This window comes from Neocloeon triangulifer, unplaced genomic scaffold (assembly GCF_031216515.1).
Source record: "Neocloeon triangulifer isolate White Clay Creek 2 clone unplaced genomic scaffold, ASM3121651v1 ptg000009l, whole genome shotgun sequence".
Classification (NCBI taxonomy): domain Eukaryota; kingdom Metazoa; phylum Arthropoda; class Insecta; order Ephemeroptera; family Baetidae; genus Neocloeon; species Neocloeon triangulifer.
Window position 1 is genome coordinate 3,187,117 of NW_026775551.1, and position 25,694 is coordinate 3,212,810.

The window sequence follows — 25,694 nt, forward strand, 5'->3', positions numbered from 1 at the left end:
TCAGGCGAAACATGTTTACAATTAATTGTTAGAAATTTTTAAAGGTTTCGCCATTCCCCCTAAAAAATTCTAATGGTTTTCAAAATTCTATGAATTTCCCACGTTCTCCTGAGAATATTGTAAAATATAATAATAAATGTGATACTAATCATTTAGCTTTCTTTGTGGGTATATATGTGTGTTGAATTAGTTTTTACATTGGTTTAATTAAATTTTAAAATATATTTATTAAAATGTAAATATTTGTTTTGATGTACATTCCATTTTATCGCATGGGTCAAAATGAGACGAACCCAAATAATGTTTTAATTTATTGAATGGATGTTTAAAGATATCACACAATTCAAACTTAAGATGAACGTTGAAAGTTAAAAATAAATTAAAATTTACTCCTGTCTGTGTTCAGTGTCTGTAAACTAATCCACACTGTGTATCTGAGTTTTAGCGTCAAAAATAAATTTTAGAAACAGTAAAATAACAAAACAATATACTGTATTTAATATATTTTTCAAATCCTCCGAAAAAAATCTGTTCCAACCGCAGATTCCATTTTGCATGCAAAAGCTTTTAATTTTTAAATATTAAAAAATTGAAATCTGAATAAATAAGAATAAGGAAAGGGAAATTACTACAGCATTTAAGCGTTGATAGCTGTAAAAATATTAAAATGCGTCTTCAATACACGAGTAGCATTTTTTTAAATCCTTCTTGAACAAAAAGTAATTCTTAATAAATTTTGTAATTTGTAGCTTGTTAGTTGAGGAATGGTGAACTTAAAAATAGATCAAAGAAGTCTTTTTATGCGGGGTAGAAGAAATCCCCCTAGCCAGTCATTTATAATTAAAAGTGCGTGGACTCACACTGAGCGCACTTGATCGTCTCTATTTGCAGTGCTGCACTGCCGTTTTGATAATTATTGTGCGTAATGAGACTGTTGATGCGTGTCTCGCTCTCCCTCTTCAATTGAACAAAACGTCGCCAGTCCGGCGTTCAAAGCTGCCAACGACGTGGTCCGCGCTCTCTGCGCCCAGCTTGTGGGGCTTCGTTCAGCTGCAAACACAATCTCAGCGGGTCACAGCCGGGATTAAATAATGGAGGCACACGCGGCCGCAGATGAAATGATTTCACTTGTGGGTCGTCGCAATTTGCCGAATTTGATTGTTATCGGGCAAACAACTTTATTCCTCCTCGAATTGAACCCTCCGTACCGTTGATCACCACTTTGATAGAGAGCGACAGGCCTGACACCATCTTATTGATCATTAAAAATGTAAGTGTTAAAAATAATATGGAGAAATGATGGAAAAATATGTATTCAATTCAATGGAAAATTTGAGTATATTAAAAAAATATTTTATTTATTATACAATTAAAATTTTAAGTTAAATTTCCAATATATTTTTACAATCGTTAATGAAATTATGTCCATTCATCTTCATTCTTTTACATTTGATATAGTAAAAAGATGCACTAAAAACACTCTCACTCACACATAAAAAAATGAATTCAAGTTTATTATTTGCCATTTTTTTCTACAATTTAAATTTTAATTATTTACTTAAATCTCTGGCGCATTCAAGATAAAATGAGACAAAGAAATTTTACAATGAAAGCAAACAATTTTCCTGATAAATGAAAACTTATGCAACGTGCTGTGTACACAAGTAAAGCAGGTCGCCTAATTTGGTTCATTAATTCCGTGAAGGTTCGACTTGAAAACATTCAATAGCGTAAAAAAAATTATGTCCGTAACATCTGATATTTAATCAAGTATAATTTCTATTGAAAACATTACTAGTCCGTGTGCGTGGTACTATTTTATTTTTTTTTTTGCAGGGAACTTAATTTTGTGAACAGTATGTGAATTAAAATAATATTAATATTTGCTTTAAAAACAATTGAATGTATTAATTGTTGCGCGCAATTCATTAACTATTAGAGATCAAAACAACAGCCGGAGAGCACAACCCTAGTGGCCGAATCGTTTTCATCAAATCAAATTAATTAACTTTCCCACCCTGTTTATAAACGAATGGGAACAAATTTCCACCGTTTGGTTCAAATTGTCCTGCGGCTTTGCGAGTTTGCAAATGATAAGCTGCGTAATGCAAATAATAGCTGTCGTTCGGCGAAGCATGGACTCGCGGCGGATCGACGTGTTTTGCTAAAACTGGCGCGGAAAGCGAGTTGGAGGCACATTATGCCAGCCCGCATACTATTATTATTTATTATCAATTAACTGTTTCATCAGTTCTGTTTGCTCGCAATGTAAATGAGATTACGGCCTCTTGTGTGTGTGCTCGGATATCATGTGTTCCGTAATTGCACGTCGCCGTTGTAATCACCGCGCTGAATTAATGCTGCTAATATGTGTACTGGCGGCACGGAGACGTGAATGTTGCAAAGACCGACCGACGGTGGCCTCGGTTTATTATCACAATCCTTCGCAGCAGATAAAATCGAATTACGTCCAAAGCCGCGGTGACGCTTGGGATTTAAACAGAATTGTGATAAAACTGTTAATCAAAGCAATATTTGGGAGAAGCACGCGTTTTGTTAATTTGAATTCAGTTTGCGCGCCCCAGTGACTTCACTACAATTTTATAATAATAATTAAGTTCAAGACTCAAATCCATCGAAAATAATTTAACCAATTCTTATAAAAATAATTGTAATTAAATTTCTATTGAAAAATAAAAATTAAATCGCTCTGCAAAATAATTATTTTTGTTTATCTGTCCAAATTGATACATCACATTGTTTACATTTAATTATTGAAACCATTTATTTGAAAAGAAAGGAATTGTTGGACAAATCGGCACCATCACTAGCAAGAAAAGACTGGGTAAAAACAATAACACGTTTAAATTTATTTCTGAGCTATTAATTCCGTGATTTTTTTATTTATTGAGAATTTAAGGAATAAATTTTTATTTTTATTTTGGAAAAATCAACAATTCAGCAATTTTTTGTACATTTATAATAATTCCTCATTATAAAAAATTTAAAAAAAAAATGCAAGTCTTCACACTTTTTTTATTGTTGTCCTCATTAATAGTTTACTTTTTGTATGGTGTACAAAATTTTGCTTTTACAGGGATTCTATATGAAAGAAAAAATCATAAATACAGGTTCACTATTAATCTTGTAATTCGAAAAAGCGCAAATCAAGTGAGAGGGTCAAAAAGGTGAAAAACAAATTAATATTTTCCACGTAACGTTATCGAAAAACAATTTCCTCTGCCTGTTGATCTCGTCGTAAATATATACGTAAAAATCGAGTTTCGCCCGCAACCCGCTGAAAATTGGTAATCAGAAAACAACAAAATTTTAATCTACTCTGACAGTTGGTGTTTTTTTCCCTTTCTGCGCGCAAAAAAAAATTGCATCAAAATAATCCCGTCGGTTTTTGCAGAAGCTCCGTAACGAGTTTCGCGCAGCAGCACAACGTGTATATAAGCTCGACCCTTCAATTCTTTCCTGAGGGCGCTTTTGTTTCATACAGTATTAATATTTCAATTATCCTGTGTGTCGGCGGCGCGCCGCATATGCATATAACGGCGGGGTGGGTGCGTGAGTGGGCCGGATTGGATTGGCAGCGACTGGCAGGGCGGGCGGGCACGGCTCGATACACATAGATATTGGAATAAAGCTTATGAGACTCAATTTCCAACAAATCAACTAATCTCAAATAGCCGCCGGCTATATGCAAACTTTAGCCCGCATGAGCATAATTCAATACAAACGCCGCAGCCGCGCCGCTATTGTAATATTTGTTTTCTCCGCCGCAAAACTTTTGCCTCTCGTATACTTGGTATTAAAGGGTGCTGAGTTTTGCTATTCAAGAAACACTTTTGCTCCGAGGAATCGTTTATATGCTGCCTGTTTTGTGTATTTGCCGGCGATATTTGTGATTTGTGATCATTTATTTATATATCCGCGTGTTCGGGAAAGACGTTTTCCGCGCAAGCAAACAAAACCAGGGCCGTTTTTCCACGCAAGATAAACAAGCATGCAAAATTGCGCGAGATGCGAAAGTCAACTTTACTTACTTACATCCGGAGAGTTTGTTTCTTTTGTTGTTCAAACTCGCGGCGCTTGATTGAAGACATAATTTAATCATGACTTGATCGAAAGCTTCTCCCGCGAGCAGCTCATCACATCATCTTTCTAATTTAAGCTAATCAAAGAAGAACAACGAAAATTGAATGTTTAATTCCAAATTTAATTAAAAAAAAAAAAAAAATCGACGCAGACATACTTTACCAACACTTGAGAACTTTTTTAATATTACAAATATCACAATCCATACATTATTAAAAAATAATCATAATGAAAATTGATTTATTAAGTAATATCACCTCTTTTTTTACATTTTTATTTGCTATACCTAAATTAAAATTCAATTTAATGTTAAGAATTTTAAAATAGCTTAAAATTAGTGAAATCAAATAAAAATTTTCATTAATTTAATGAGCACAAGTGTTCATGGATATAAATGAATGTTTTTCTTGATAATTATTTAAATTGGAATGGAGCTTCTCATTGAGTGATATGATTTATTATATTATACTTTTTTATTGGGAATATTCTCCAAAATGCGATGGAGGAAAACCCGACGGAAGCATCACTCGTTCACATACAACAAATCACATGCGGTGAAAGAGAGAATTCGCGTCTCTCGCGCCGCGGAATAAGAAAGCAATCATCTTGAAGCTCTGTGTGAAATATGGAAATTCGAGTTGCTCCCCTCTATTCTTATGGCATCAGCAAACCCAAGCGGCGAATCATTATTTTCTTCTCCTTTTTTGCGCTCCATCTGTTTGGCTTCATCTTCTCTCTACGCTCTTATTCATATTTCCAGCATCCACATCGGTGCTGCCGCTTTTAGCGCCTTGATTTATGCAGCCGTATGGTTATAAGTGCGCTCCTTTCTTCTCTTTTTCTTGCCCTGGCTGTATATTTCATCATACGAGGGAGAACGTCGACGACGGAGCAAATTAAATAAATCATCAAAGTAGAAGAGCCGGCTGGAAAAACAATTTAACGAGAACAACACAAGTTGTTGTAAGAAGTTAAATTGCTTCTCTCGCGCGCGCTCGCGATTCCAGAAAAGCAATGCGCGCGGCGTTTGAGCAAATAAAACAATGAATTAATTAATTTTTTAAGCTGTTAGCTCTGCATTGAATAAAATTGCTTCTGAGCAACGTTCAAATGTCTTTTGGTAATTAATTAATGCAGCCAGCAAGTCTGAATTTCCTCATCACATAAAATTCTTAAAAATTTAAGTCACAATACAGGAAAGCAGATAAGAAAAAGCGCAAAAAAATTGTGAATTGTAAATTCAGGGCTGATTGAGCCTTCCCAATTGTGCTTGAATTATTATTAAATGGTTTGGTATTTGAATTTCATTAGCAATGAGCACTAAATTTGAACTTTAATAAATTATTAGCATTATTATTTGCGAGAAACCCTGGCTTTAAATTAATTTCTTAATAAAAAGTCGAAATTTTGGCATTCTTTAAGGCCAAGTATTTCTCGCAAAGCTTCTGGAAAACCACGTAAAAACTTATTATAAATTATTTTATTTTTCTTTGTTAAATTGTTACATCACATTGTTTACATTTAATTTATGAAAACATTTAAAAAAATAATAAAAGTATTAAACACTATAATAATAAAGAAAAATATAAGATAATATAAAATAATAATACCTTTAAATAACAACAGCCAAAAAAACTGTTAATGCGCAACAAAATTTTAGAAATTTAATATTAATTAATTAATAAAATTTATATTTATATCTTGCATAATTTTTATTTGTAGTCAGGATTTTCCATCAACTTAGGTAAGTGTAAAAATGATTCAAGAAGATTTATATCTGATTGCCTGATTTAATTTAATCTTAGCAAAATCTGTCGACCAATCAACAAAGAAATAAAAATTATAGGCATTATACAGAATTCAGGATAAAGAGATGAAGCGATTAGGGATGATTTTCAGGTAAGCATCGTCAGGCCGAAGCCACTTGTGATGAGAAAAAAGGGTCAGCCCTGCTGAGCAAACACCATCGAAAAGGTAGCTAGCGTCCGACTTAACACTCTCCAGGGTTTTTTCACCTCGTGTTTGAAGAGATTTTGAAATGTGGCCTCATGTGAAGAGAGAAAGAGACGCATTCCAGAGAGCTAAACAGGTAGCACGAAAATAAACACCTCTAGGTGTACATTTATAATATTTTCCCTCGGTTTTGCTGCCCGCTATCCGCTTTATGCCGAGCAATAATTACTTAAACGCTATTGCCAGTCACCAAGATCAATATTTTACACCAAAGAGTCTCTCTCCTTCCCGTAAAATTAAAATGTGTTGCGCGCGGCCGGCGAAGAACCGTCGAGAGCTGTTTTGCATAATTTGAGAGCGCCGAGCTCAACACCGGTAGCAGGCAACGGCTGTTGACCAACGAATAAAGCCATTAGCGCCTTGAAACCCAACACGACCAGAACAAACAGCCGCCGCCATTCCGCAGCCGCTCTCGCTTTTCTAAACAGCTTGGATTTTTCACCCTATCGCAATAAAAAGGTGTCCGAGGAAACAAAGGTGTGATTTTATTTTTAACGCGATGACACTTGATTAGCGATTCACGCAAATCACCACTGCAAATATTTGAGTGGCTCATTTTGACGCGAGGAGAAGAAACGGTAGAGACGCAAAAATATGACAATAATTTCTTTTTTAAACTTCCAAATGATCACTTTGGTAAATTTGTTTGATAGAATTAATGTTTTTAATGTTATTGAATTTTTTGCACATTTATAAGTTTTTTTTTAATTCAAATGGAGGATAAATTTAATGATATTTTTTACAATGTTTATTTCATTTTAAATGTTTGTTTTAAAATATCATGCATTTATTGTTGCATGTAAGAACAAATTAAATATGCCTGTATTTTAGTTTCAATATTCTTAAGACTCTTGTTAAAACTCTAAAATTTATCAAGACATAAAATTTACACATCAGAAACAACTATTATTTTCCAATTCAAATAACAAATTGCTTAAAGAGACTCTGACCTTCTTTAGATTATAAATTAATATTGTCGAGCCAATGTGAGATTTCTAGTTTAGAAACCCCGTTCTCTTTAAAGTGTCCCTAACAGCTTCGACCAGCTCCTGTCTATATCTCAAGATTGACATGTCCAGTGTCAAATTCCCCTCCCTCTTTGTCGAACACTCAAATTTTCCTCTTCCAACACAGTAGTGCTGCAAATGTGCATCTTTCAGATCGAAATCAAAATGTTCGCACCAGCGTCCACCATCTAATAAGCACCCTCGAGGATAGTGATTGTGGAGGGACAAAATGATTTCCGAATTGTGGAAAACTTTGATGCCGGATCCAGGCGGCATATGTTCCGAGTTTCGTAGGACGTGGTGCAGCATGTGCATGTAACGAGGGATGCCTGGCAACCAGTCCTTGTACTCTTTCCGGTCGTCCATGAAGTGAACGTTTCGGGCGACGAAGGAAATATTGGTCCCATTTTTCACCCGTCGAGCTTTGGGAAGCGTTATGTTAAAAATCAACTCTGACCAAGTTTTGACCCTCAGGGGTAGAATCACCTAGAGAAATATACGTTTACTTTAAGTTTGAACCACTTCTTCGAACTACCAAAAACATTATTTGAGATAAAAAGCGCGAAAAAATCAGTGAACACATTAAATATTGTATTAAAACAAAACGTTACATTATCTCAAGTCAGCAGGAAATAAATATTAGGGAATAATAATGGCGAAATACAAAAATTAATAAGATTATGGTTGATTCCTTTTCAGGCATAACTTTACAAACCTCATCAATGTCCATCAGAACAATATATCGGAACTTATTGAAATTTTTATAAAAGCAATCGTTGTACTGTATCATCTCTTGAAAAATTTGTATATGCAGTCGATTATACAAATAAGTTCCCATAAGATCGGGAATGTTGGAGTAATGTCCTGGAAGAGTTGTTTTTATCACTTCTACATTCCACGTGTTGGAATAATAATCCAAAACCTTAGAAATGTTTGCATGCATCTGGTAAAAATTTAATGAAAATGAGTGTGCTAGAGAATTTAACAAGAGAAAATTAAAAACCGTCAATTCGTAGAAAATTATTTTGTTTGCACCGAGAATTTTGAGCAGCTCAATCCATTCGACCAGACGAAATGCTATGTCAGGTCTGTGCTGAAAGTTCAACTGCTTCACACAAACCGCAAAATTTTCCTTCTTTCCAGACTTAGGCAGATTATTAATCACGCGGAGGTTGTTTCTTGGATGTTGACATGGGTTCTCAACAAGAGATACGGATTCCGGAACTCGAGTTTTAAAATTTTCTGGCACCTGGCAGCTCCATACGTATGGCTGTAAGGGTGCATTTTGAAAGCCCCATTCTTTGAGCCACATATATTGTTTATGGAAGACCTGTTTATTTGAGAATATATAATTTAAATTTTTTACAGATAAAGTAATTACTTTGGAAATAATAGGTTTCGGCTCTTTGTTGAACCAAAATTGGCAATAGACATCGGGTGGGTCGAGTTTGTCAACCATGCCAACTATTCTTATCACGGTGCCATTGGCCAACGATCTTTTATCTAGATATGCTCCATACAAGTAAAATGTTTCGTTCGTGTTTATTTGCACTTGCCAGTAAATGTTGTTGAACTGAATATTAAGTGCACTGACATATTGAGCGCAAGTCCAGTTTATCATGGGGCCAACGTCATTCAAATGCGCTATTAAGACGTTCTGATTCGTTTTTTCTATCTAAAAATGGAAAATAATCTCTGCTTAGGTTAGATATTATATTTGTCTTTTATCTTACGCGACTTTTGATGAGTTCTTCCGTAAAATTGGTGTTATCAAGATTGAGGACTTCATTTTCAACTGACGAGGAGGGAGAAGCCTTGTAGCTGAGCTTGAGGTGGTAATCATCCCTGATTTGTCCTATAATGATGTAAAGTATTGCCACGGCCACACCAAAAGTAATGCCAGCAAACATATATCTTAAAAGACGAGTGTTGTTGTTTCCCATTGCGTCCTGAAATTGCAGATTTCTACGTTGCTTTAGGGCTCCCCATGTAAATCTATAACTCTTTGAACTGGCCAACACCAACTTCAGCCAGATAGTACCTAAATTTCCAGATTATTTCTAGACCAGAGCAAATACATGCCACAACTGGTTCCCATTAACTTCCCGACAGTGTTAATAACATAAAACTGAAAAAGTAGAAGGGTAACCAGCCACGTTTTCCTCTTATAAATTTCAAGTGTTTTATACAATCTGGCAAGGACCTTCCGCAAGGTAGATAATGAAGGTCGAAAACTGCTGCACACGAGCAGGTCGCTTTCCATGTGTATTTTTTTCTAAATTGCACCTTCCTCCTTGACAAATATTAACTGCGTGAAATAAAAACAGAATTTTGCTGTCATGTGGCATTTAAAAAATTATTATACATCAAATTATCAAAGAGGAGGAATTGATAATTAATCATCAAACATTAAAAGCTCGATGCTCATAATTCTATGATAATTATCAATCTAAATTGATCTAAATGTTTTTTTTTCATTAATTATTTATTAAATTATTGGTTTCCTTGTGAAAATTTCATAAAAGTCGACAACTCTTTTTAGCTATATTTTGAGGCTACAAGAAATTTTAATACGTCTTATGAGCTTTCATTTTTAATGAACTCTAGAAACTGTGAAGTAAAAAATTTAAGCATTTCTAAATTTTCTTCATTTTAATAATTAATATAGTTCAAGTGCTGAAAACAAAGGAAAATTTGTGGGGATTTCAAACATATCCACAAAAAAGCTTTACACTGCTATTAATAGAACAATAAATATCTAAAAAAATTGCTCCTCTCTTAATTTCAATTTTGAAATTATTGCTGGAAGCCCCGGAATATAGGCGAATTTGATGCAACCTCTCTTTGCGTCTTTGCTTTTTGCGGGTATTGAAGACGAAAGAATCCGCTCATTAAAACACTAGTGGAATATTTTAGCGGGCTCCCGCGCCTTGCAGATTCATTAAAGAAATGTCAATGGGCTTGGACCTGTGACGCGGCCTTGGATCTATACACATGTGTCCATCATAGAACGTGACCACATTTTTTACTTCATAATTTCAGATGAAGAGGCCAAACAGGATTTGTAAAATAAATATTAACACAGTCAAAAAAGCACATTTTTCAATCTCAGTTTTATAACAGTTTAAGATAATTTTAAAAGAAAATTTTACATAATTTACATCTCACACAAGAGAAGTTATTTTCAAATTCAGACATCATTCCTAAATAGACTCATCCAGTCTTTATAATTGACAATAAATAATACTATACGCAGCCAGCGCAAGATTTCTAATTTAGAAACCCCGTTTTCTTTAAAGTGTCCGTCACAACTTCGACCAGCTCCTGTCTGAACCTCCATATTGACGTGTCCAACGTCAAATTTCCCTCCCGGGTCGTCGAACACTCTGCTTTTCCTCTTCCAACACAGTAATGCTGCAAATGTGCGTCTTTCAGATCAAAATCAAAATTTTCGCACCAATACGAATCATATGTTAAGCACGCTCGAGGATAGTGATTGTGCAGGGACAAAATCACTTCTGTATTGTGAAACGCTTTGATGCCGGATCCAGGCTGGACATGTTCCGAGTTTCGGAGGACGTGCTGCAGCATGTGCATGTAACGAGGGATGTCCGGGAACCAGTCCTTGTACTCTTTCCGGTCGTCCATGAAGTGAACGTTCCGGGCGATGAAGGAAGAGTGGGTCACGTTTTTGGCCAATTGAGCTTTCGGACGTGTTATGTTAAAAATCAACTCTTGCCAAGTTTTCACGCTCAGGGGTAGAATCACCTTCAAATATAAATTTAGAATTAATTCTTCAATTTGCTAAAACACAGAATTAAATTTGAAGCGCAAATATCAGCAAGTATATTAAATTTAAGTAATAATAATTAATATATATTCTCACGTTGAAACGAATATAATTTTTTTTTAAAAAAATCAAAAATTATGATTTATCATGCCGGCATTTTTTTTTTGCAGTTAGTGAGAAGAAAGCAAAAATAGAAAAAATAAACTAACCTCATCAACGTCGATTAAAATAATATATCGGAACTTATTGAAATTTTTATAAAAGCAATCGTTGTACTGAATCATCTCTTGAAAAATTTGTAATTGAAGTCGCTTTTGCAGATACGTTCCCATAAAATCGGGGATGTTAGCCGCGTGTCCCGGAAGGGTTGTTTTGATCACCTCTACATTCCACGTGTTGGAATAATAATCCAAAACCTTGGAAATGTTTGCATGCGTCTGGTGAAAATTAAATGAAAATAAATATGAGCTTGCTAGTGCAATTAAAAAAAAAATCAAACCGCCGCTTCGTAGAAAATTATTTTGTTTGCACCGAGAATTTTGAGCAGCTCAATCCATTCGACCAGACGAAATGCTATGTCAGGTCTGTGCTGAAAGTTCAACTGCTTCACACAAACCGCAAAATTTTCCTTTTTTCCAGACTCTGGAAGATTATTAATCACGCGAAGGTTGTTTCTTGGATGTTGACATGGGTTCTCAACAAGAGATACGGATTCCGGAACTCGAGTTTTAAAATTTTCCGGCACCCGGCAGCTCCATATGTACGGTTGTAAGGCCGCATCGTGGTAGCCCCATTCCTTGTACCACATATATTGTTTGTGGAAAACCTGTTCATTTGATTGAGAATTAATTTTAATTTTTTTTATTCTTTTTAAGCTAATTTAAATTACTTTGGAAATAATAGGTTTCGGCTCTTTGTTGAACCAAAATTGGCAATAGACATCGGGTGGGTCGAGTTTGTCAACCATGCCAACTATTCTTATCACGGTGCCTTTGGCCAACGACCTTTTATCTAGATATGCTCCATACAAGTAATATGTTTCGTTCGTGTTTATTTGCACTTGCCAGTAAATGTTGTTGAACTGTATATCAAGTGCATTGACGTAATGAGCGCAGGTCCAGTTTATCATGGGGCCAACGTCATTCAGGTGCGCTATCAACACGTTCGGATTCGTTTTTTCTATCTAAATATACATGTAAATTAATATCTCTGCCAATCTTCAAATTTTATCTTACGCGACTTTTGATGAGTTCTTCCGTAAAATTGGTGTTATCAAGATTGAGGACTTCATTCTTAGACAAGAGGGAAGAATCCTGATAATCAAACTCTAAGTAGTGGTGCTCAACCTCAATTTGTGTATCTTGTCTTGCATAAATGATGTAAAGAACTATCGCAGTCACACCAAAAGTGATGCCAATAAACATATACCTTAAAAGAAGATGGTTTCTGTTTCTCATGATTGCGACCTGAAATTTTAAATCGGATCAGAGTAACATTTTAAGCCAATTATAATAATTCAAATTTGTATACCAAAAATAAACTTTCTGCTCAAACTATAATGATGAAAACGTTTCTATGGTTGCAATGCCGTGAAATCATTGAGACTGAAAGTGAAACTTACTGAACATCAGACTGCATGCAACGGTGTATCTTTTAGTGCTAAATTTGTCATCTCATATTGCATGTGCCCGTTACAGATAAGGACCATAAAAAATTTAATCTTGCAGCAATTCATATCAGTTCCTTATCGTGAGGTGATAAAATTGGCAATAATTTTAACATTTCCTTACTAATTCGATATTAATGATGTCTCAATTACTTCACGTACACTAATGGTGAAAGTAAGTAAAGCATTGCAATATTTTACATTTCTGCACGTTTAGGCAGCGTCAAGTAAAGCCAACAGTTTTTTATGTGGGACAAACTAAGATAAGAACGACTGCTTATGTTAATAGAACTTAATACTCTCTGATTCCAAATGTGCCACAATTAGATTTTAAAGTCAACTACAAAATATCATATTTTGAGTTAAATATAGTTTCAATATTGTGAAGCAGAAATTTTAATCTTCTCAATTTATCTTGCGAAGAATAAAAAAAGAAGAAATAAAAAGTAAAAAGTCATAGGAAAACGGCAAATTAATAAGGCGGCCTGCAGTCTGCCGATTTCTTGTGTGAATGGTTAATTAATGTTTGATTTTTCACTGCAGCTAGAGATTAACTTTTTTTAATAAACTGTTTTGTCAAATTTTAAAATTGCAATCCCAGATAATAAACGGCCAAACAATGTTTTTTTTTAATAATTATACAAAAATTTAATCTAAATCGATTGCATTCAAACAATTTAATTTAAAATGCTATTTAATGAAGGTATTTGAAAACACTCATAATAAAAATATTCTTGCTTATTTTATACACGAGCCACATATATATTAAATTAGAAAGGAAGTACAATTATGAATAGATGAAAAAAAAACGGCATTTCCTGTATAATTTTGATGAGTCATTTATTCTTTTATTGAAAAAAGTATATCCTGATGTTTAATAATTTATTACTTTTTAATGACTCATTAATTTTAAAAATCCAGTCTTCCTCAAGGTTTCCCTGACAGCATCAATTAACTCCTGTTTGTACCTCCACATTGACGTGTCCAACGTCAAATTTCCCTCCCTCGTTGTCATGCACTCGTCTTTATTTCTACCAACACAGTAGTGCTGCAAATGCGCATCTTTCAGGTCAAAATCGTAATAGTCGCACCAAAATGAGTCGTAAGCAATGCAAGCCCTGGCAAAGTGGTTGTGCAGGGACAAAATCAAGTCCGTGTTGTGGAACGCCTTGATTCCTTCGCCAGGTGGAACGAATTCCGAGTTTCGGAGGACGTGCTGCAGCATGTGCATGTAACGAGGGATGTCCGGGAACCAGTCATTGTACTCTTTCCGGTCGTCCATGAAGTGGACGTTCCTCGCGATGAAAGATGCGTAATTAACGTTCTGCGCGGCAATCGCTTTGGGAAGGGAAACGTTAAAGATCAGCTCGGGCCAAGTTTTAACACTTCGAGGTAGGATTACCTAAAGAAAAAAAAATGGAATATTCATTTATAAATAAATTTTAAATCCCTAATATATTTTACTCTCAAATATTTTTTTGTCCATCAATTACAATTGCAGTGTAGTATTTCTTAAGATAAAAAAACACAGCTATCATTGAGAATTTTAGATTAATTTCAATTCGTTAAAAGATCGACCGAAATTAAATTTAAATGTGAAGCCATATTGATTTTTGTTTTCAGAAAGAAATTAACAAACCTCGTCTACGTCCAACAAGGTGATATACTTAAACTTGTGGAAATTCTGGTAAAAGCAGTCATTGTACTGGATCATTTCTTGAAATATTTGAACTTGGAGGTGTTTCTGCAAGTACGTTCCCATAATCTCCGGAATGTTGGCGTAGGCTCCAGGTAGGGTGGTTTTAACCACTTGCACATTCCACGTGCTTGAATAATAATCCAAAACTTTCGAAATATTTGCATGCGTCTGGTAATAACAAATAAATACAACTAGAAAACTGCGGACAAAATTGTCAAACCGCCAGTTGGTAGAAAATAATTTTGTTTGCACCGAGAATTTTCAAGAGCTCGATCCATTCAATCAGACGGGCTGACATTTGGGCACTGTGCATAAAATTCAACCCTTTCACGCAAACCGCAAAATTTTCCTTCTCTCCTGATTTAGGCAAATTGAACACAACCCGAAGATTGTTGGTCGGATTCTGACAGGGATGGCCCACAACTGAAACCGATTCTGGCACCCTGGACTGAAACTCGTCTGGTATTCGACAACTCCAAATATAAGGTTGCAGGGCTGCATCGCGATGGCCCCACTCTTTATACCACATGTATTGCATGTGGTATACCTATTTTTATTAATTAATTATTTTTGCATGATATAATATATTTTATGGAAATTACTTTGGAAATAAGCGGTTGTGGCTCATTTTTATACCAAATTTGACAATAGACCTGGGCTGGGTCGAGCTTGTCAGCCATGCCGACGATTCTTATCACAGAACCGCCAGTTAAAGCTCGATTGTCGTAATACGCGCCGTAAAAATAAAAGGTCTCCTCGGTGGTTTCCTGCGTTTGCCAGTAAATGTTGTTGTATTCTACGTCGAGAGCATTGATGTAATGTGCGCAGGTCGCATTTATCTGAGGTCCGCCACCATCCAGGTGCGCTATAATTACATTTGGATTGTCTTTTTCTAACTGAAAATTAGGCAACGTGTTTTTAATTAAATAAAATTAAGTTGGAAAATTTCATCATACTCGACTTTTTATGAGATCTTCGGTAAATATTGTATCGTCAATTTCGAGGACAGGCGCATCATAATCATAGGAAAATTCACGCTCACTTTGGATTTTGAAAACTGTTACTGTGTCATTGATAATGTAAAAAACTACCACAAACACGCCAAGAGAAATGCCAAAAAATATGTACTTTAAAAGCTGATTATTCTTGCCCCTCATTGAATTATCTACAAGTAAAGTGGATAAGCTAATTTGATTTAATGTGCTAAAAATGTGATTTACCTTAACAATTGATTTTGCGGGATTAATTACAGACGGAACGTCCTGACCAAAGTGCATTCTCTTTAATGGTGACAAATGAAGTATTGCAGAGTAATCAAGTGTTTAACGTTTCTGCACGTTTAAGCAGCGGCAAAAAATCATGTTGGACGCACACAGATAAGAATTAGCCAATATGCAAGTCCATTCGATTATTATCTTCTCCCTTACAATTAGTGTTCACTTGTACATTGAAACAACTTCCAAATGTGTCATTTATTATCTGACATTGCATTTTCTAAATTTGACACATCTCTAACTAAGCATGACTGCCAGCTTATTGAAAAATAAACAATTTAATCTGTGATCTGGTCGCTGTCAAAAACTAATCATAGGAGATTAAGATTATTTATTTAACCCTAGTCCAAGCAAGATGGAAAATGGATAAATAAATAGAAAGGGTGGATCTCAAAATTAGCAGCGGTATGATCAAACGCCAGACATATTACAAAAAAATTGCTGATTGGCCACTCAATTAATTATCACAATATTGGACCTAAAGAGTTGTAGATAAAAAAAAAATGTAATAATCTTGTCCATGAGAAATTTTCTTGATAGCAAAAAGATCTTCTAAATATGCATTTTTATATTTGAGCAAATAATATTCAAGTTTTAGCACAATACACCTCAATTTTTATATAAATCAATTGAGCATTTCCAAGTGAGATTGAGGGGGCTTTGGACAAAAAAAATTACCATATCTTATTTTAACATATGTCAAAGTGGGTGTCTGGAGGGGCCTCCTCGCCAATTTTGAGACCTCAAAAAAGGGGCGTTGCCCAAAATTTTGGGGGTTGAAAAATGACCCGAGATTTTTTTGATTGTCCATAACTTTGGAACGGTTTGGGTTAGAACAATGATCTAAACTGTTCTTGACCTAACTTTTTACGCTGAACAACTTTGCCGTTGACATAAAAGTCGTAGACTTAAGGGTAATGTCACTTTTCGGAGATTTTTATATAAAAGTAAAATTTTGACGATGATAGCCCCCTCCAATTTTTTTGGTGATATAGGAAAAAATGTAGCCCATGAAATTTTACGTCGGCCCTGTAATTTTCAGAATGGCCATTTTTTCCGTTTTTGAGAAAATACAGGCTAAATAATGAAAAACGTGCTTTTCCGAGGCATATTTTTGGAAAAAAAAATTAAAAATCTTAAAAATTAATAAATATGAAATAATTTATGTTTCTTTCAGTCAAAATAACTAAAATTTAGGATATATCGTGGTTTTGATTGATTTTTCAGGTTTTTAAATTTTTTTTTCCAAAAATATGCCTCGGAAAAGCACGTTTTTCATTATTTAGCCTGTATTTTCTCAAAAACGGAAAAAATGGCCATTCTGAAAATTACAGGGCCGACGTAAAATTTCATGGGCTACATTTTTTCCTATATCACCAAAAAAATTGGAGGGGGCTATCATCGTCAAAATTTTACTTTTATATAAAAATCTCCGAAAAGTGACATTACCCTTAAGTCTACGACTTTTATGTCAACGGCAAAGTTGTTCAGCGTAAAAAGTTAGGTCAGGAACAGTTTAGATCATTGTTCTAACCCAAACCGTTCCAAAGTTATGGACAATCAAAAAAATCTCGGGTCATTTTTCAACCCCCAAAATTTTGGGCAACGCCCCTTTTTTGAGGTCTCAAAATTGGCGAGGAGGCCCTTCCAGACACCCACTTTGACATATGTTAAAATAAGATATGGTAATTTTTTTTGTCCAAAGCCCCCTCAATCTCACTCGGAAATGCTCAATTAATCAATCCATTTTTATTGGCGTTAAATATTTTTTATTTATTAACTTTAATAATTGATATTTTTTAAATCAATTCATTCAATGCAAACCTGATCTGTGGCAAAAATGCACTCATTTTTATTGCAATAAATTAGTTTATGTTTCAATTCAATTTTAATCGCCCTGTGTTGAAAAAAGTGAATTATTTTTTTGAAAGGATTTCTATTATGCAGGCAGGTAATATGTAAACTCCCAGCACTTGACACATTTTTTATCAAATATGGTGTCAATTATTCCAATCAAGATGGCCTGAGTTATGGTGATAACGGCGATCACTTGAAATATGCATATATGCATACACACCCGCTGTATCACATAAGTAAAGTCTGTCATTGCTTCGTGTTGATAAATAAATAGTAAATTGTATGCCTTTCTAACACGGCGTATTTTTTTAATATCAATCCTTCACTCTCAAGTAGTGTGATTTCTGGCATATTTTCCTAAAAATAATATGAATTTGGACGCCTAGATTAGCAGATTCATTATTTCTGATTAATATAACACTATTTAAAATGCATCACTAAAAGCAATATTAATTATGAAGTAAAATTCCATTCGTCTTATAATTTGCTACTTTTTTTAATAATTTTTAATATCAGTTAAAATTATAAAGCAGTTTTTTAATAACAATTAACCATAATTATTTCAGTTGATGCAAATAATAACACAGTCTTCTACATTAACATTTCATGTTTGATATTATTCCAGACAATCCAGACCCCAGAAACCCACTCAACAAATTGAATATTAAAAATATTTGCAATTGAACAAATATAATCTTTCATTTTTAATTTGTATATAAATAATTCAATTTATTTTACATGTCTCGCATGCTCCAAAATTTACTTTTTAGAAGAAAATAATTAAAATAATTTTAACATTCAAAGGCAGCTTTAAACATGCATTTATTCATAAATAATCAAGAAAATATTATCAAGGTGCATTCTTATCAATTATTCCAGCACCCTTGAGAACTTTGCGCACAGCCGGAATCAAATCGTTGTTGTACTGCCAAATGGATGTGTCCATAATCATGTCTTTGCCTGGTTTTGTTTGACAAACGTCTTTTCCACGTCCGAAGCAGTAGTGCTGCAGGTGGACGTCCTTCCGGTCCATCTCGAAAGTCGGACACCAAAACGTTTTGTCTCCGATGCACGCCCGCGGGTAGTGGTTGTGCAGGGACAAAATCAGTTCCGTGTCGTGAATACATTTGATTCCGCCACCCATGCCAATGTACTCTTTGTTCCGCCGCACATGTTGCAGCATGTGCATGTATTGGGGGATGTGCGGGAACCATTCATTCAACTCGGCCGCGTCGTCCATGAAGTGGACGTTGGTTGCGACAAACGACGACCAGGTGATGTTTCGCTGCTTTTTGGCCATTGGTATCACTTTTCCGTACATCAACTGTTGCCACGTGGAAACTGTTTTCGGCAAAATCACCTGCGTGAGATATTCAATCAGTGTCGTTGCATTTTTGTAATAGAAAAAGGTAAATTAAATATAATTATTTGTTTGAATATGACAAAAATATCAAAAATACAAAACTCATATTTAATTGCGGAACATATAGCTTGTAAAATTTTAATGGAAATCTTAATTTAATCAGACAAAAACATTTAAAATATAATATTTGCTTCAATTTTATCTCCATTAAAAACTTTTTACAAACCTCATCTATATCCAGTAAGGAGATGAATTTAAATTGGTGAAAGTTTTTGTAAAAGCAGTCATCGTACTGAATCATTTCTTGAAAAAGTTGAATTGGGAGTCTTTTCCAAAGATATTCTTCCATGAGACTGGGCACGTTTGAAAATTCTCCAGGCAGAGTTGTGTGCTCAACATCAACTTCGAACTTCGAATTATTTAACTTTTCGTAATACTTCAAAACCGTCTCTATTTTTGGGTCCACCTGTTATTTTTTTTTTTTACAATTAAGCTATTTTTTAATAAAAACATATTTATACTGTGAGTTGGTAAATGATGACTTTTTCCACTCCGAGAATTCTGAGCAGTTCAAGCCACTCCACCAGTCGGACGGCAATATCGGGCCAGTTATAGAAATTTAATCCTTTCACGCAGACTGCGAAATCTTTTTTCCGACCCGAGGGCGGAGTGTTGTAAATAACCCTGAGGTTATTGGTGCCTGTTGGGCAAATGTCTTCGACGACGGTGACTGATTCTGGAACTCGGTTGCCCAGTTCTGGAGGCACTTTGCAGCTCATCAGATACGGCTGCAGCGGCTCTTGCCAGAAGCCCCACTCGCTCCGCCACATGTACTGATATTCATACATCTGATTTTTTTTCAAAACATGCAATAAATGCGCATAATTCAGTAAATATTGTATAAAAATAACCTTTGAAATGAATGGCTTGGTTTCGTTGACAAACCACATCAGGCAATGCAGGCTAATTGGAGGGTCAATTTTGTCAACCATGCCGAGGACTCGCAAAACGGTGCCATTCAGATTACGTGGCCGGTTGTCGTAGTAGGCTCCGTAAAGCAGGTACGTAACGTTCTTCGTTTTTTGCACTTGCCAGTACAAGTTGTTGAATTTCACGTTCCACGTGTGGACGTACCAGGCGCACGTGTTATTCAATTTGGGCGTTATGTGATTCAATTCGGAATTAATGACGTTCGGATTAGATTCTGCGACCTGCAATTTTGAAATTTTAAATTTCAGCGATTTCAAAGACAACGAAGACTCACCTGCTCGTTAATCAATTTTTCACTTTTATTTGGCGGTTTTAGTTGAAAGTTTTCAAAAGGAAGATCAGTTTTTGTCACTGGTAAAGTATCGTCGACGCGTGTAGCATTTTCTATTGATATTAGAACACGTCGCTCTCTCGTATTTAAAATTGTGCCTCTGTTGACGCCGTACAAGATGCCAAGAAACGTGAAATTAGCCGCAGTGAAAAAGAGAATCTTCATCAGTGTGAGGTTTGAGGGAACTTTCGAAAACCATTTTGGCATGATTGAACTGCAGAAAAAACCAAATAAAAATTTAAAAGGTTAAGTTTAAAAATAATAATATACCGTGTGCCTTGTGGCGACGAAGGTGCCGCGTGAACCCCAACACGACGAAAACTGAATATAGGAGCCAGCATATGCGTTTAAAATGTTGATAACATGTTGCAAGCACCTTCGTGCGCCAAGGGAGAAAATTTTATTTTCCTGTCGGTCAGTAAGAAATCTTATCAAATTTAGGAAGTCTACCGTAAAACGAAAGCACGGGAATTCAACTATGAACTTGATTTTTAATTGGGTTTATTTTATTTGATGATTGAGATTTGTTTTTTTAAACAAATTTTTATAAATTGAACCATCTATTTAGTTTCAGCAATCTAAAAAAAATGTTTATTCTTCTCAAAGGAAGTAAAAATGCATAGAATGAAAATGAAGAATAAAGTGAAGAAACCTTTGGAAAAACAAGTCTCTAAAACTCGCAGGCCTTAAGATAGGTCCGCGCCGAGATTTATTAATTCGATTATATTATTTATTAACTGTGGATTTACAAAAATAATATTAAATACGACTTAATCGAGAAACTGGTACAAGAGAAAATTTTAATTCATTTTATGTAACAATGTTTTACATTTTTGCTATGCTATTTATAAAAAACTAAACAATATTCAGATTATCCAAATGGAATCATCCTTCATCGTCAACTATAGCACACATTTAATTTCTAAATGATTCATCCGTGAAATTACACAAATTAAATTTCAGAGCCAAAATTTCGGAAAGTTATTTGCATCAAAGTTGTTTGGTGACTAACTCGAAAAAACGTTTAAAAATTAGGACAATTTGTTGGTTTTTGTTGAAAAAAAAAAATGGGAAATGCAAAAAGTACTCCAACCTGCTGCCTATGCTTTCTATATAATTTTAAAAAGATTTCAAAAATGATTGACTATTTTGAATAATTTTCCTCTGTTGATTATTTATTAATGCATGTATATGATCTATTTGAGTTGTACATGACTAAAGACACTTTGCAATTAAAAAAAAATTCAATTTTTCCCCCAGTCTTTTTCCTTTTCACGCAATTTTTGCCAGAGAAAATTTCATCTTAATATTAATATTTTGTGCAATGTTCTTTTTTCAAATAAAAAATTACATGGAACATTATTTTATTTTTTAAAGAATATCAAATAATTGATAATTTTCCCAGGCATCGAAAATTAAATTTTACTTATTTGCAGCCACCATTTATGTCGTGAGGGCAGAAACGTTACATAATAAAAAGCGTGTGAGCAAATTCGCCGGACGTGCGTGTCACTTTGATGACACAATGGGTGTTGGGCCGCACTGCGAGTGATGTTTGCAGTGGGCTTTGCTCCTTGCCCGGCCGGCACATTAAATGCTTTGTCAGTGCGTTGGTGATGCGAGGTGTTTGCCCAAGGGTGTCTGGTTTCCGTGCTGAGCAGATGATCTGCATGATGAGCACAACCTTTTTTATGAAACGCCAGGGTGTGAATCCAAACAGCCGATCGCAAACATTTTCACCTCAGAGGTGAGAACTTTCGGTCCCAACTCGACATCGACGGCACCTGCTGCGCTGTCGTCGAGACCCAGCGACGCAATTTATTTGTCGTGCGATCGACGCTTTCGATTTCAAGATATTCAAGCAATCGTGCTTGTCCTTTATTGTGGCAACATGTTTATATAAAAAAATATATTATATTGTTAATGAGTAGGTTTCAATAAGGTCATTAAAATTTTTCATTCAAAATATTGAAAATGATATCAAATTTTGGGGGCAAGTTATAAAAAAAATAGCCTAAAACATTACGTTGCCAGTAGAACTTTTTTAATATTTAATATATTTCTTGACAGAAACATTTTTAGTTTCCCTCTCCGGAGTATGCAAATTTTTCTTTAAAAACATTTTTTGCATATTTTATGCTTTCTAAAATAATTTCATTTATGTACAGCCTTTTTTTATAAAGGAGAAATTTAAAAATAAAATTGTTTTTGTCCTACTTTGAAAAATTAATTTGCTAGAGGCGCATACAGTTTTTACAGAAAAACTGCAAAATTGAACAGGAGAAAATAATCTGAAAACAAATTTGGCTACAAAAATCCACAGACACGCATCATAAAGGTGTTTGTACGTGGCGAAAATTCTAAATTGAAAATGGGATTATCCGTATCCACAGGCGAAAGTCATCTCATCAACCCTGCTCAAAATCCTCACGCATGGGCGTGTAGTGTGTGTTGCATCCGACAGCAGCCTTTTCTCGTGAGGGTGATATTAGCAGAGAGCAACGCAGAATCCCTGGCCTTTCCTCTGAAAATCCCTCTCAATGTCCCGGGGTTACGGGATATGAAATGAAGAGCTTTTTGCCGGCTACGAACAACACACGGGGATTTTAATTTGCATTCAGTGTGAACAAAAAGAATATATAAAAGAAGAAAAATTCAGTTCAGAACTGAATTTTTATATTTTCCTTGACAAAAACATTGTTTATTTTGTGTTGACAATTTTCAAATGAAACTTTTACGCGTGCCACAAAAAGCTATCGTATTTCACCCTCTGGTGGGGTGCAAAAGTGCAACGAGGGCGCGAGACGCATATTTGATATCACTCTGATTTGAATGGTCGGTCGAGCCGGGCGCTTTTTGCCACCGCCAACAGTCGAGAGGGTAAACTTAATTTGGGGGAGCATATTTACAATTTATGCTGCTGCACTCTTGCCGAACGGGGGTGTGTAATTACTTAACAAGCTCACCAAGAGTTTTTCCGCCTGCCACTCCCTTTGATTATATTTTCGCACAAAAGTTTCATATATGATTCGCGTTCATCACAAGATCAAAGGTGCGATGGAAATAAATATCAGATAATTAATTTCAAATCACCGCGCGCGTTCACACCACTCATTTTTGATCATGTTTGCCAGCAAAGGCGGCGAAACGATTTTTTTTAGCGTGAGCTTGTTTGCAAATAAGGTAGGAGAGAAATGATTGCCTGACGGCTGTTTTCTCCCCGACGAGATTTTTAGCTTTGAAAGCAACGGCTGAGCTCATCAGAAACGCATTGGAAAGTTTTTTGTGTTAGAGTTTGAATAAGGTGTAAAAGGAAAATGTATTTAATTAGCAGCGTCAATGCCCTGAAGCTTATTACTCTCGTTTTGATCATTTTCAACAATATTAATTAAATATTTATTTTATATCAAAATTATACAATTTAATTAGCAAAATGATCAAGTTTTACTGTTAACCCGGACAAAAAAATATTAAAATAAGACATAGGCAAACATAATAATTCTATTTTAGAGCATAAAGATTTATTTATTATTTAGTGCCTGCAATTCTGATTTTAATAAAAAAAAAGATATTATATTTGAGAGATTGAAAGAAGATTCCAATTAACATAATTACTCTGTTGTATTTTCTGGATTTATCTAATTTTTTTAACGCTTATTAGTGGAAATAATTGCTGTGTTGATACGCCACACTGCAGATTGAAATGAATTGTTTGTCAAATTGTCACCTGCACAAAATTTAAAGGTGCTGATGAATCAAAATATAAGAAAGTTTTCAAAGAAATATATAAATTATATATGTTGGAATCGGCGAGGTAAAGAAAACGCTTTTCTCTGTGATGCGCCTCAAAGAAATAGATTTCACAGAATAATGTGCACTCTTTCGGCGCCTTTGATTGCGATCAAACAGGCAAAATCTTTTAAGCAGAGCCGAAAGGGCGATTGAATAAATAGATAAAATAAAAATGCAATTGGCGCGACGAGGGGCAACAGAGAGACCACCCGCGCCCTCGCCAAAAAGATTAGCCTGCAATCGTCGGCACCTTGTAATAGAGTCTCAAGAGCCGAGCACTTTTCTTCCTCTTGTAAATGGCGATTTTGATCCACCGCCGCCGTATAAGGACATGTTATAGGAGACTTGACAAAAGGCACGACAGTGACAATGGCCGCCCATGAAGGGATCGGACCTCGCTTGATATCATCCATTGAACTCATGTCCAAATCCCTGCTTTGTGCTGCAGAGAGGGAATATAAAAAACACAATTCCATCCACGCTTTATTGTCGGCTAGACCGATTTCAACTGTTTAATTTTCCACCCTAAACGCGCAGTTTCCTATTCTAAGTAACGCTACAAAACGCTCGCCGCCGACATCTCATGAAAATTTTGTGACAAAATTTTAATTAACTCTTTTATTAAATATCAACGGTAAACAGACACATTTATGAATATAAATTTGCATACAATAATTATATCCCGGTGACTAAATTTATAGTTTATTTTATTTTATTATTTAAAAGCAGTTTGACTTTACGCTAACGACTGACTATTCTTTTTGACACAGCTTGACAAAATTAAATTAAAGTAAAATCAAAAAAATATTTCCCAACTTGTCTTAATATAAATCAAAGGCTTATGGGAAAAACAATTAAATTTTTAGTGCAATAAAGCATTTTTTGGTGTAATCAGCAATACTTTTGTTTTCAAATTTTTATAACTCTAGAAACTTCAGAATCCTCTGAAATTAAGTAATGTTTATGCACTATGGAAAATGAATTATTTACAATTAACTCACTTTTCATAGTTACCAATAAAGTGATAGTGTAGCATATATTCAATTGTATTACCTGAAGATAAATTAAATAACTCATTAAAAAGCCACTCAAAAGCTCTTAGGACACAAAATCCTTCAAACATCAATAATTTTATTAATTAATAATAAATTATTAATAAATAATTTTAATAAAATATATTAGTAAACCATAAAATTTAATTTCAAAAATTTAATAAAATATTATTATCAATAAATATATATATGTGATATTTTTAAACTTTAATATTGAAACGCCACGCGTGCCTGGTATTATTTAGTTTCAAGAAGTGTTTATTGGGTTCAAAATTAGGGCAACTATGCCCCATACATGAACTCATCCAAATAAATGACACAACAAAAATTTTAAAACAAGAATTTATTAATAGAGATTAGTTTATTTTTATTAAAAAATTAATTTTTTACACCTAGTTTTGTCTTATTTTTAATCCAAGTTGTAAATGAGCGAGTTATGGAGATGCTCTATTATTGTGACATCATACCATACAAAAATAAAAGGGATAAATTAAAAAAATTGACTTAAAGATGTTATTTTTCTATAATTTGATACCGGCAAATTTATATGTATCAAGTTACAATAATTTCATAGAGATAATTCAACACATTGGTAAATTAAAAAGGGTTTATTATGTAATTCACATATTTTTTTTTTAAGAATGATAAAAATTTCAAAATATTATCAAACATCAAAGCTCATTGTTTTTATAAGGAAGCAGTGTGAAAGTTAAAATAATGCTATCCAATTGAAATTACTGTATTTGGAAAAGCCCG

At 34.6% G+C, this 25,694-nt stretch overlaps 3 protein-coding genes across 9 annotated transcripts; all 3 read right to left on the minus strand.

Annotated features, from left to right (window-relative positions):
* Positions 1 to 6,955: 6,955 nt before the first annotated feature.
* On the minus strand, positions 6,956 to 9,261 carry LOC132195342 (uncharacterized). Of its 4 annotated transcripts, none has more exons than XM_059617281.1 (6): positions 9,166 to 9,261; positions 8,858 to 9,097; positions 8,506 to 8,799; positions 8,128 to 8,454; positions 7,840 to 8,067; positions 6,956 to 7,610 (listed from the first exon to the last, which is right to left on the minus strand). In XM_059617281.1, exons 2-6 carry the CDS (start codon positions 9,065 to 9,067, stop codon positions 7,113 to 7,115), a joined length of 1,557 nt encoding a protein of 518 aa, XP_059473264.1. In that variant the 5' UTR covers positions 9,068 to 9,097; positions 9,166 to 9,261; the 3' UTR covers positions 6,956 to 7,112. The 4 variants fall into 4 exon arrangements, with proteins under 4 accessions (XP_059473264.1, XP_059473263.1, XP_059473265.1 ...); XM_059617280.1 differs by having other exon boundaries at positions 8,858 to 9,073; positions 9,166 to 9,243; XM_059617282.1 differs by having other exon boundaries at positions 8,858 to 8,969; positions 9,033 to 9,236.
* A 510-nt stretch (positions 9,262 to 9,771) lies between these two features.
* On the minus strand, positions 9,772 to 15,628 carry LOC132195164 (uncharacterized). 4 transcript variants are annotated; one of them, XM_059616979.1, is made up of 11 exons: positions 15,500 to 15,628; positions 15,236 to 15,444; positions 14,882 to 15,175; positions 14,500 to 14,826; positions 14,220 to 14,447; positions 13,549 to 13,982; positions 12,150 to 12,380; positions 11,804 to 12,097; positions 11,414 to 11,740; positions 11,124 to 11,351; positions 9,772 to 10,892 (listed from the first exon to the last, which is right to left on the minus strand). In XM_059616979.1, the coding sequence occupies exons 2-7, from the start codon at positions 15,434 to 15,436 to the stop codon at positions 12,368 to 12,370; spliced, it is 1,497 nt and encodes a 498-aa protein (XP_059472962.1). In that variant the 5' UTR covers positions 15,437 to 15,444; positions 15,500 to 15,628; the 3' UTR covers positions 9,772 to 10,892; positions 11,124 to 11,351; positions 11,414 to 11,740; positions 11,804 to 12,097; positions 12,150 to 12,367. The 4 variants fall into 4 exon arrangements, with proteins under 4 accessions (XP_059472962.1, XP_059472960.1, XP_059472959.1 ...); XM_059616977.1 differs by lacking the exons at positions 13,549 to 13,982; positions 14,220 to 14,447; positions 14,500 to 14,826; ... (1 more) ...; positions 15,236 to 15,444; positions 15,500 to 15,628 and adding an exon at positions 12,536 to 12,652 and having other exon boundaries at positions 9,774 to 10,892; XM_059616976.1 differs by lacking the exons at positions 13,549 to 13,982; positions 14,220 to 14,447; positions 14,500 to 14,826; ... (1 more) ...; positions 15,236 to 15,444; positions 15,500 to 15,628 and adding an exon at positions 12,445 to 12,616 and having other exon boundaries at positions 9,774 to 10,892.
* Positions 15,629 to 17,924: 2,296 nt separating this feature from the next.
* Positions 17,925 to 20,435, minus strand: LOC132195484 (uncharacterized). Its single transcript, XM_059617504.1, has 6 exons — positions 20,365 to 20,435; positions 20,038 to 20,308; positions 19,685 to 19,984; positions 19,295 to 19,621; positions 19,000 to 19,239; positions 17,925 to 18,770 (listed from the first exon to the last, which is right to left on the minus strand). The coding sequence occupies exons 1-6, from the start codon at positions 20,433 to 20,435 to the stop codon at positions 18,261 to 18,263; spliced, it is 1,719 nt and encodes a 572-aa protein (XP_059473487.1). The 3' UTR covers positions 17,925 to 18,260.
* Between the last annotated feature and the right edge of the window lie 5,259 nt (positions 20,436 to 25,694).